This window comes from Cygnus olor, chromosome 20 (assembly GCF_009769625.2).
Source record: "Cygnus olor isolate bCygOlo1 chromosome 20, bCygOlo1.pri.v2, whole genome shotgun sequence".
NCBI classification, from domain to species: domain Eukaryota; kingdom Metazoa; phylum Chordata; class Aves; order Anseriformes; family Anatidae; genus Cygnus; species Cygnus olor.
Window position 1 is genome coordinate 3,652,445 of NC_049188.1, and position 12,360 is coordinate 3,664,804.

Consider the following 12,360-nt stretch of genomic DNA (forward strand, 5'->3'; position numbering starts at 1 on the left):
GTAAAGGACTTATGCGGGCAATAATCAGGCTCTGGTCTATCTCAGGTCACACTACCTTGGTGAATTAAAAACCGGCTTAAAGGAAGAAGGCAGCTGAATCTTCTGTTAGATCACATTGAAACATACTCCAGTAGAGTCTGTTTCCTGGAAAGCAGATGGTGTTTCAGTCCATGTGGATCTGAACCACAGTCTCTAGTCTGCCAGATTCTGTATTCACTCTTTTAGTGGATCCTATTTCAGCACCTACCATGCTCCAAACAAAGAACTTTTTCATAACTCAACAGTAAAATAGGATAAATTTGGGCAGGGGCTGTCCCTGCTACCCTTGTCACAAACATTAATTGAGGCACATTGTGTGAACATAGAGCTCTCCTTTTTCATCTTTATTGCTTAAACCCGAGCTGTCCTATACAAACTGCCCTAATCTCTGTATTACCAGCAATATACAGAATGTTGGAGAAGTTCTGAAAAAATTACACAAAATCAAACAGAGAGAGTGAAATGGGGAAAGAGGCTTTACTCATTGTTTATATGACTTTGAGGATCTGCTTTTGGCACAAAGAGAGATCCATCCTGTCCTGGCATTCAGAGCTCCAGAGCCCCAGCGGGGTAACCTGGATGTAAGGATGTTTAGTATGGCTGGGGAAAGAGATGACAGAGGTATGATCTTCTCTGGGTAGGGCATGGTGGTCCCAACCATTTGCAGTCATGAATCAAGAAGAGCAGCTACAAAGCTTTCTGCCTCATCTTCTGGCTTGCAATAGCATGGGACACCTGCGATACCAGGCCTTGGGGAGTGCTCTCCTTGTGATGTGGAGAAGACATTCACTCAAAATGAAAGCTTGTGAATTTTAAATAGAAAACAGGGAGGTGTCCAAAAGATTAGTTCCTCTGCTCTAGCAAGGCAAGAAGAACAGATGAGCATGTGCAGGAAGAAGTGAAAGATGAAGATTTGACTGAGTTATGCACAGCAGGGATGGGAAACAAGACAGCATCTATTCAGGTGGAAGCAGATGATAGAATAGGAAAGAAACATGGGGCACCTACAGATCACGTAATATACACATATTCAAGGTTAGCATCTCATCCAGAGGCAGTGGTCTTTGTTTGGAATACATCAAAAATGTCAGAGCAGTATCGACTGTCATCATAAGCCAATGACAAGATGGGAGTCAAAGGCAGTTGAAAGAAAAACCTTTCATCTAGTAAGTCTGGTTTATCTCATCATTCCCGTAAGCACTCCCCTATGTCAAGCCTCCTACCCACTTCACAGGCCCTTAGCCTGATTGATACAATCACAGCACACTGGAGCTGCTAACAGCCTTGTAAGGTTGCAACCTATTGCAAGGCTAGGTTAGCTCAAAAGGTAGGGCAACTCCGGCAGGTAAAAGTTTCACTTTTCAAATGAACAGAAGTTTTAGTTGCAATTGATCCTTCCAAGAAAAATCAGCCCACAATGAGACTTAAGAAAGTACCTAGGCTTTCTGGGAAAACCAGGGGCTGAAAGGCATTCAAGGAAGTGCCCATCTTCTTCTTGTGTGCAGAGACAAGTTCTTTTGGAGCCGCAGTTCCCTTCCAGATCCCTACTGCCTTCCATTTCCTTGCTTCTGACCTGGCGGTACAAACTTCTAGTTACCAGGATTTGCTCTAATGACATCCCTAGGCTCTTCCTGACAACAACCCCTCTGAATTTCAACAAAATCCGTGCCATAACCTCCATTTGATGGCTCACAGCTTCGGCTTGCAGAAGTCCCCACTGTTTAATGTGCCTTCCCCAGAGCCTGAGCTGCTTAGGCTAGGAGATTAAGATGCCATTAACAAGGACCAAAGCTCTGAGTCTAACCACTGCCCTGGCTGAGTGCTGTGTCCAGGAACTGGACTGCAGTTCTCATTCTGGCTCTGCCTCGGGCCTGCTGTGTGACTTTGGGCAGGACATTTCTCCCATCTGGCTTTCTTGGTTTCCATCTGTATAAAAGGGCAAGCCTCATTTTCCCTCCTATATAAAAAAAATCCTGAGATATACAGAAGACAAACTGTACTGACAGCCAGGCACTATTATTATTAGAGCTCTGGTCTGCTAAGTAGACACTGGCAAGAAATGCAAAAGCAAAATAAACTCAAGGGCAAGGAAAGCAGGCAGAGCAATAAAGCACAAAAAATGAAGAAAGAAGGGAAAGAAAATTCAGTGAAAAACAGTGCAGTAGTGGCACTGTTCCTGTGGTCTAACTGCATATGGAAGCAAATGTGATATAAATAACACTATTTTGAAGCAGTTTGGTAAGTCTGTTCCCCATAATCCCAGTTTTTGTGTTTTAAGAGGACTCTAGTTTTGGCAAGTCCAAATTGCTGCCCCTACTCAAGTGGGCAAGGAGATGCTTCATCACCTTTTGAGATCAGTCAAGATTATCCTTTCTCCATCTGGGAAAGGCGACCAGTAAGAAAGGAAAGGAAACAATTAAGCTTGGATGTTGACCTGTAGGACCATTAAGTGCACGGAACCATTATTTATATAACTGTGTGCATGTCGTGCTTTAAAAGGGAAGAATTTTAGTATCATTAAGGCATAATTGAGGCTCTGAAATCAACATAGTTATACGCCTGTTACTCTACAATGCTACTGAGCAAGCAGCAATTGTGATACATCTGTCAGTGTGTCCTTTGCTGTCACGGGATCCTTACTACAGAGGCTACCACATTCTGCTCCTTTCCATTATGGATGAGGCTGGAGCATCCCTGCAATTTTGCTGTGCAGGGAGTTACAGTTTCCCCGTAACCAGTTTTCATTATATCTCCTAGGCAAATATCTTGTATCTTGGGATTAATATAAAACAAGATGAAAATTCAAATTCAGTCTTGGCAATTCCTAAGAAAGCAGTCACCTTTGCTTTCCAGAGAGCAGCAGAAGCTGAGAGTGCATGAATTGGCTTTTGAATGTTCGGAGTGAGGGAGCTACGAGACCGGCTGTGCCTGCAAAGAATGGGTTATGGTATGACTGCAGGGTGATACACTGCCTTTGGTGGATTTCTTTTCCCCTTGCTGTTTGAGTTTTCTTCACCATCTCTTCCTAAAGCACTGTGAGCAGCCTTGTTTTTTCTCAGTTAAAAGGATTTTCTTTATTATTTTTTAAAGCCTGTTTGATGAATGATATGAACTAACAGTGTATACCACATTTCACTCCCCCTCATTAACATTGTAAATTAATTTAGGACTCATTGAGATGCAGGATTAACAACCTGAAGACTAATCTACTCTTTATTCAGAGGACATATTCAGGATGAGCAGTCTTTCGTCTCATATCACTCAATTAGTTAGCAGGACCATCTCCTGGGAGTAAGATGATATTTCTGACTCTCTGTTTGGAAAAGAACTGTTCAAGGTTAAGGCAGAGGTCTGGGAGACTTCAGTCCTGGTCCCAGCTCAACTGCAGGCTTCCTTTACAACCTTGGCCAAACACTTTTACACTCTGCATCCATTTCCCTCAGTCTGCGCACTTAGAGAGGTCAGACTTGGAGAACAGTCGCAAGATTTTAGGTAGTGTTTACAGCGGTTTAGGCCAGCGTGTTTTATTCCGCCAGGGTTAAGGTTACATGGGTCATGGGCCAGCTGCCAGGCAGAAATTTGTTAAGCTGAAGTAATACATTTAATAAGTTTTCAGTTATGTGCCCCTAACCTCACTTACGTGAAATGGTGTATTATTTTGCGAGCAGTCTTTTCCTTGGATTGTGATGGCATTGTGATTAATACATTAGTATCTACAGAGCAGGGGCAAAGTCAAGCCCTCAGTTTTCAGATCAGCAAAAAACAAGAGAAAATGTTGCTTTTCTTAAAGCAATATTTTTTGGTTACAAAAATCATGACACACTCAGCAACACTCTTGCAATATCTCAGTGATGCTGTTTTCAGATGCCCTGTACGTTTGCTAGAGAAATAAATAACACATCTTGCAATTAACAAATGGAATGCCCCGTTGGAGGTTAGCTCTTGCTTGCTGTCAGTAAATCATCTGCAGAGGGATTTCATCCACTGAGAGGAATGAAGATTATATATGTGCTGTGGCAAGTGTCATTTTCCACCAGAATATTTTGTTGAAGGCACTTCATGTCTAATGATACATTGAGGATCCGTTCCTCTGAGCACAATAAATAAAAACAAATAATTGCTGTAGAAAAGAGCCTGACAGACACCCAGTGCCACTTTGGGCATAACTGATTGATGCTACTTATAATCAGTTACGCTTGTAAAGCTCAGGCCTTCTGTTCTGGACACGTGCTGCACACACCAGCTTAGTTGGACTCTGCTGTCCCATAAGGAGAGTATTTTTTAAGCCCTACTATGGACTATTATTAATCATTTGTATTGCAACATTACCAAGAAGGTCTAACCACAGATGAGGAACCTGCTATGATATGGGCTGCAGAAAATAACAAGGAGGAGACGTTGCAGTGATTCCAATAGCCTGAAATCAATGGCCAACTGATGGAGCACCAGAACATTCTCACCTCTAGTGTGATCATGAAGAGTGAATCATTTTATACACTTTTTGTTGGCTAGGGTTTCATGCACAAGATCCTGGCGGGCATTTGGTAACCACTGTGAAAAAATGGATTGGAAAAACATCTTTCTGCCCCACTACTTTTAACCCTAATCAAATTTTAACTTTTTCAGAGATACAATTGTTCCAGTGTGGTTTCCTCAGGCAGAGGACAATGGCAGGACAACCACAGCATCACAATTCTACAACTCCAACTAATAATTCTGTCAGAAGCTTCCAAACCAGACTGTTCCTCTCCTTAAAATACTGCATTTGCTGTCTGGCTAGTCCTTTCAACTCTCCATAAGATCAAATGTGCTGTCATAACTGCATGAGACTGCTACTCAATATCATCATCTCTAGTCCTTGACAAAGCCACTCCTTTAAACCATCTCTGGACCACAGGCCAGAAAAGCCGGGTTTTTCCTGGGGTTGTACAGCTCTGTCTGCAGACGTCTGCAACATTAAAAGGACAGACATCAGAATTTCAATAATCTTTCTTCCTTAAATACAGGGAGAGAAATGTCTGATGTTAATGTCACCAAAATCATAGGGGTACTTTTAATCAATGAGGTAGCATGAATGCAATGATTGTCAGCACTTCCTGCAGTTTTCATCCTCAGGTGTTTGTCCTGATGTGTTTTACATTTTTGTGTCACACTGTACTCCCAATTACTGTACATTCAGCAGATTCTCCATAGAACACATGAAGGGCATCACACCTCATACTTATTACTGACCTCTGTTGAGCAAGAACAACAGGATCCTGCTGTTGGGTTATCACGAGCTTTCTGATCTAGGTAGCCATCTCTTATTTGAATTTGTCATAAATAACATCATTACGTTCCTTTGTTCTTGGCTCATTCTGCACTCATTGAGCCCTGACCTCTTGCCCACCAGCAAAACAAAACAACGCCCCCCCAAAAAAACAACCCCCAACCACATCCTCATTCCTCTTCCTCGTAAGAGTGCATTTCACAGCAAACATGCCAAAGACCTTAAGTGAAGAAATCTGAAAGCACCCTTCTGAGATGAGCAAGGTTACCAAACCAGCAAGAAAACAAATACTCTTACCTGTCTGTAGTAAGCCAGCCCCACTGTCTTTGACTCCAAAGTGCTGCTGGATGTCTAGTAACACACCTGCAAGGAAAACAGAGAGCAGAAACTCAGTACCTTCACAGCCCTTGAAAAGCATACATCTCAAACACTTTGTGAAGCATAAGCAAAGCCTCAAATTCGAGTCCTTTAGGCATACAAATTCTAAAGTTTGCACATTGGCTTCTTTTCTATACATGCTCGCTCAATAGTTTTAAGCTACTGCAGTAACAAGAGAGCTCAGCAGATATAACATCATGCCAGGAGTTTGGGAATGGAATCCTTGTGCATGACAAGCTGGTCTTTCCTTTCTTCTTAAATAAGATCAGAGCTTTTTGGTTTGGTTTGGGGTTTCGTTGTTTGTCTATTTTTGGTGTTTTTTATTTGTTTTGTTGGTTTCTGTTGTTGTTTCTTCTATTCTTTCCTTCAACAACACCACTGCAGAAACCAAGATCCCTTACCTTTGTTATTTCATAGAAACAGAGAAATATGATTCTGCACCTTAGGTGCTTCAAATGGCTCAAAAAAAAAACCAACCAAACAACAACAACAACAAAAACCACTGAATCCAGGAAAAGTTTTAACAGGAAAAGTTATAACAAAAGGAGACTTAAATCAAAAAAGTTTTTACAAGAGGAGAGCAATGATGGGAGTTTTCACATTTAACTCATTCAGGGTGGGATGGGGCACGACTCATTTCCAAAACATATTTATAAAACATACTTGAAATAACTTAATAAAGGTGGGTAAGTGACCGATTAATTATTTAAACCTAAGAGGTTTAAAGGAACTACAAAGAATGGTTTGAGCAGAGAGGTTGGACTAGATTAGCTGCAGAGGTCCCTTCCAGTCCCAGTTACTCTGTGATGCTGTGCTCCTGATCTGGTGAGTGATCAGAACACACAAGCTCCTATCAGAACACACACACATGTCCAGAGCTGCCTCCACCACCCTGAGGTGCCTGCCCTGCCTACAGCAGCATATTCCCAGCCATGCCAGAATGCCAAATAGGCACACGAAACCCAGAAAAGGTACCAGGAGGAGCAGCCTGGGAGGTGATAGGAACCATAGCCTCAGAAAGAAGAATTCTTTTGGACTTGCATCCCAAACCAGAACAGCAAGTGCAAGGGGCTGTAACGATGCCTACACAGCGACGCAGAGGTCTTTCTGTTCATCCCGAAGAAATTCCCTATGCTGTGACAATGGCTTTGCAGTTCTATAGTGCTTTTCTCCAACATACCTCACGAGCTTCAACTACCGTAGCCATAAAGGAAACACAATTAGGGCACTGAAGTGCAGCCACCCTGGCTTATGCTTATAACTTTACTCCGACGATGGAGAAGGAAGTGGGTTCTGTGGATAGGCAATGCAGCAGAACAACATAGCACCACAATTACAAGGCCTGCATGAGCTTGGAAGAAGATCTCAGGTGATTAAGAGAGATCTGCATGTCTAATTGGCATGAATTTCCTCTTCCAAGTCTATTTTATATTCTCTTTGGACTGCAGGTGTTTTGATATGGGATTTAGGGCATCAAATTAGAGGCAGGAGCAAGCAGATGATGCAACACACCTATGGAGTGATAGGAGTTTCTCTCTGCTGTGGGAGTTCTCCTGCTCAGCACATGGGAAGACGCTCCTCCTAAATTCGCTCAGCTCTGTTTTCACCTCAGCATGGCAATGACTCACCCCAAACTTTAATAAAGCTCAGGGATACAATTAAGCAATGATAGACCAGGGGAGAATACAGTAAAATGGTAGAGCTTTTGACTTTCCCTTCTGCTTCAAGATGATGGGAAGGCAGAGGCAGCTGGATCCAGGCTCCAGACGGCGATGGTGTCGCTCCTGGAGATGTGCTGCCGGGTGTCTCACAGCTCCTGATGCAACCCAAGAAAGGGAAGCCGCCACGTGTGGCTGACAAGGCTCTGCTTGGATTAAAGTTCATGCTTACATGTCTGGAGGACCTGGAAACAGCCATGGGCAGCTAACAGCAGGCACCACTCTCCCCGAGACAGCCTCTCGGCAAGGCTGAGAGCCATTTGGGATGTCTGTCTGATTACATGGCACACGCTAAGGCTATCACCTATTATTTCCTCAACCACACTTGGCATTCTCAGGACTGAACAAAGACACAGGAAACACGGTGCCAACTTCCCAAAGTACCCCGCCGGCTGAACCAGACATTAATGCTGATGTGGAGCTTGGAGAGATGAAACCCAGGCAGCACCTGGCCTGGAGTGCTGATCGAGATGGGCACAGAGACAGGATGGGAAACCCAGAGCGATGACTACAACTGTCTGTGGGTTTAGCTCCTTCAGCCCTATCTAGGTTACTAGATAGGTTACTAGGCCCCAGTAAGGGCCTGCTCTGGTGTCTGAGCACCTGACAAAGACACGTGGGATTTTTGTGGGCACTGGCCATGAAGAGGACTTTTAAGAGCAATTTGGAGGATAAAAGGTCGTTGGTGTGGAGTCTTAGATAGGGAGAGAACGTCAAGTAAATGGGGAAGAGGATTGTGGCTGACCTCATCCACCTACAGTGTCAGAGGGCTTCTAGGGCCCAGTACAGGATCCAGAGTGCTGTTGCCTCCTGTTCTATAATGGTCATTTCACAAACAGTGAGTATGAAAGACCCAACTTGGAGGAATGCAGGCCCACATTTAATGGCCTAGGTTACCTCTGATTTAGAGGAAATGCTTTGGGAAAGAAGAATTTTCCTGGAAGTGCTCAGGTCGGGCTGCAAACATGGAGGTGGGTGGTGCTGATCACACATGAGGCAAGCTCATGTCAGGATACACTTTGTCTACTGGCCAGACCTACAACAAACCAAAAGCTGCAGGACTTGACGGTAATCTGCTATGGGGTAAAAAGCTGCTCTGAACAGAAGGTCACCTTAGTACACACGTTTCTTGTGTTAACCATCATTTACAGAACTACTCTGTAGCAGAACCAATGTGAAGAGTGCCTTGGATACCCTTTATATTTAAATGAAACATGGGCTCTTCACCTAACCTTTACACATGAATAAAGAGTTGCCATGGTACGTAAGTGTTCATATGCTCAGCCACATTGAAATCACAATTTCAAAGCAAAATGCATTATAGCTTCCCTTGGGAGAGCCCTGTTTTCCACTCACCAAAAACAAAACATCCCCCTTTGATTTCAAACTGCTTCCAAGGAAGGTACAAACACAGAGTGAGGCTGTGCATGGAGTGCGAAGCTACGGGACCAAGGCTACAGGTTTCAGCTCACCAAGACTTGCCTCGGTAACTCAAATGCATGTTCTTTAAACACTGCTTGTGTGCTGCAATACCACTGGCCAGTATACTTATGGAAAAAAGCACAAACATTTAAAAAAGGTGTCTTTTGATGGGGAAAAGTTATATGCCTGAAAAGAACCAGCACACCACTATCCCCAGGATGCAGCTGGGCACTGACACACTCGCACTTGACCCCAGCACCCTCTCCTTGCCCCGGTGCAGCCCTGGCCTCGCACCTCTCTTTGGGGAAGCCTCAAAGAACACGGAGGAGAACCCAGCCTCACTCTCTTGGCTCCCAAAGAGAGCAGACTGTATCAACAAGTATTTTTCCTCCATTTCCTGGTGCACCTGCCTCTTCTTACTGAGGCGTTTTCCTTCCCAGGTGATGCTCCCTTGTTCCAGGGCCAGCTCCCTCAGGTGAAGGCAGCCGGGCAGGGATGGCCAAGCCCTGGCCTCCTAGCCATTAGACACAAGCCACCTCATTACCATCAGGCTCTCCTTCTTGCCTGCAGCCATATTCAACCTGCTTCAAATAATGCATTAAGCAGACAGAGGAGTGGTGCACACACCTGTCTGTTCAGAGACATGTGAAAAGATTAGGTGGGGAGAAGTTTATTCTGAGGTCTCTGTGATTATATCTTCTCTGCAACCCCAAGGTGTGACTGCAGTTCACACACACATCCCTAAGCTTCAAACGAGCTGGCTACAGCTCAGCCACCCACTAGCTATTAAATGCAGGCTTCACAGTTTGGACCTTATTTAAATACTCAGCTGCAGAACAACACAGTGGTAGCCCTGCTGATATTTGTACCACAAGATAAATTCCCACTGCTACAGAACTCGCAAGTCGAGAACTGAAGCGTGGTACCACCTTCTTTGGACTGCCATGAAAGCATTCCCCATCTTGCATGCAAAAGAAGCAGGGCTGCTGCTTAGGTGTTGCTAAATGAGTGGTGATGTCCTACTCGAAAACATCGACAGGAGCTTCCTCAGGACATACACACAGACCTGCCTTCCGCAAAACTCATTTCCACCGTTGCAGGACATGACAGTGTGCATTGATGAAACAGCCCTCTTTGATTTTGAAATAACATTGCAGAATTAGGAGAAAAACAGACAAACAAAACAAACCCAGCAACATGACAAATCAAAACAAGGATTTCCTAAGATCTGCTCATGCTGGCATGCAAGAAACTCCTGACCTAGAAAGCACTGAAATAAACTGCCAGCACCCACAGTGGCGTGTTTAGGAAGGGGTTTCCCTGAGCAATAGAGGCGCTGTGAAGAGGCAATGCCAGCACAGCAGTTCGAGCCAAAGCTCTGAACAAGCCAGGGTCTCCAGGCCCAACTTTGCCATCACTTGCAGGCCGTGAAGCTGCTGTTAACAAATCTGATAACAAAGCCCAGCCCTAGGAAGTGTTCAAAGGAAGAGTTCAAAGCCTCCACTGACACTGAACACCTCGGCGTGGGAGAGGCCACCCCCCTGCACGCTCCCAAAGGTGACTGGGTGAAGGCCCCGCTTGGAGCTGGGTCTGAAATGGGGTCAGAACCACAGGGACATGCACCCAGAACTCTGGAACACAAGAGGACTTGCTGTTTTTCCCCAACAGCATCTTCACTGGGCTTTCATGAGAGGAGAGGTGCTGCATACTCTGCTAAGCACACTATTGCTTGGGAAATGAAACAAAATTTTCTGTCTGCTTTGTAGTGCCATTCCTATTCTGAATAGAAAAACAACGCTACCCTCGGAGACTTGTACCACCTGTCACACCCACTTTTTCCATTCAATGTTTTTATCATTATTGTAATATCAGTGGGGAAGTATCTGAGCTATTCATTCATTCCCAAAGGCTATTGGCTTACCTGCATGGTATGTAACAAGTAATTAAGCATTAGGAAAAAAAAATATAATCAAGAATGCAATTAGCCAAGGGCTTAGAGAAGAAAAGATATTAAAAGACAACAACAAAAACACTTCTTCTCTCTCTGGCAGAGAGTAAGTAGTAATAAATGATGGTTTCCCTAATATAGCTAGAAATCCACTGTAATGTTGTATGCAAAGTCTTAGCACAAAATTGCCTGCAAGAGTGGGAGGGGATATAAAAAAGTTCATCAGGTGTAGAATCGATTAGCACAAGGCATCATTAACACAGGGTCAGGGCGTCCAGGGAAGGCGGCACAGGACAGCTAGTCCTGTTCAGATTAAAAACAAAAAAATCAAAACAAAACAAGTAGGACTTTGAATGCAACCGTGGCTGCCAAATGCTGGGTGCCTCAGTGGCAAAACCACACCCAAATCAAATCCCTCATCTCCCTAATTACAGTGTAGGCCTGTTCCCAGGACTATGGCTGGGAAGGAAGCCCTTGTCAAATGGAGAACGTGGAATACTCAGCCAACAGGAGCCCAAAAGCTTAAATAAATTCCAGAACATGGAAGAATTTCTGCTTGTGATCCAATACAACAACAGCTCTCACCAGTAAAACTGCAAAAGGAAATGGGTCACACCTGGGACTGAGCTCGCTGTGTCCCTTTGCTCTCCTTTCCTCCCCGCCATAGAGCTCCCAGAGAGATCCTTAATTTCACCCCTGCCTCGTCTCACTTTGAGACTCCTGCCTTAGCCTATCTGAACCAGCCTTGCAATTCCCACAAGCCCAGGAAAGACTTCAATTAGAAATAAATTATGTGATTTGGCTAAAAAGACAGGCTAAAATGAACTGGCATCTAGACCTGGGCTTACAAACAAACTTGTTTGTTGAGACTTGGAACAATTCCTTATGTGGAATGGTAAAAATCAGAAGCTGTAACTTCAAACAACAAACAGAAACATAACTAGTCACCAAGGTTTGCATTAGTCATCTGAAATGACAGAAATCATTAGCAGCTTTCAGACGAAGCTGGCCAGACCTTTCTTCCATACCCATCTTCTCTATCTCAGCACTCAGTTCAGACGCCTTTTGTAGTTTTTTAATGCATACAGACCAAGTGAGACACACTTTGCACAGTAATACCTCTGCTCCAACAGAGAAAGAAACAAAATCTTTACCAAGGAAGAAGGCTACAGGCTTAACAAATTTCCAGATGAAACAGCAGAGCCTCAAAAAATAAGGACATTTTTGTCCCACTTATTCAAATCTTGGAAAATTCAGAGACTCCCCCCATTCATACTCTCCGTACGCACACTATGGCAGAAAAAGGTGGACCTGCCACCCAAAATGTTCGTTGTCTTCTGGCTTTCTAATCTTTACTGAAGACTAAGCAGCCTAGCTAATTCATGCAAGGAAACATATCTCCAAGACTTTGTGTATGAGCTAATTAAAATAAACAAAAACAGTATAGCTAATGATAGAGCAAATCAAGTACATATGAATGCAGCCAGTGACTCACCGCCCCCTTGTTTTCTTTATCGGAAAACTCCGCGTATCACCGTAGCAGAGGGACAGTGAGTCAGGAACCTGGCATGAGCCACAAATGTCAA

General features: G+C 44.1%; 1 protein-coding gene across 3 annotated transcripts in view; it reads right to left on the reverse strand.

The window, feature by feature from the left end:
* SPNS2 (sphingolipid transporter 2) overlaps positions 1 to 12,360 on the reverse strand; it is a 135,976-nt gene that overhangs the window by 94,796 nt on the left and 28,820 nt on the right. For all 3 annotated transcript variants that reach the window (XR_005813975.1, XR_005813974.1, XM_040532544.1), the window contains exon 2: positions 5,606 to 5,671. Coding sequence is in view for 1 of the 3 variants with exons in the window: in XM_040532544.1 (XP_040388478.1) it covers positions 5,606 to 5,671 (66 nt within the window). In the remaining 2 variants the exon portion in view is untranslated. The remainder of the gene's footprint in view (positions 1 to 5,605; positions 5,672 to 12,360) is intronic.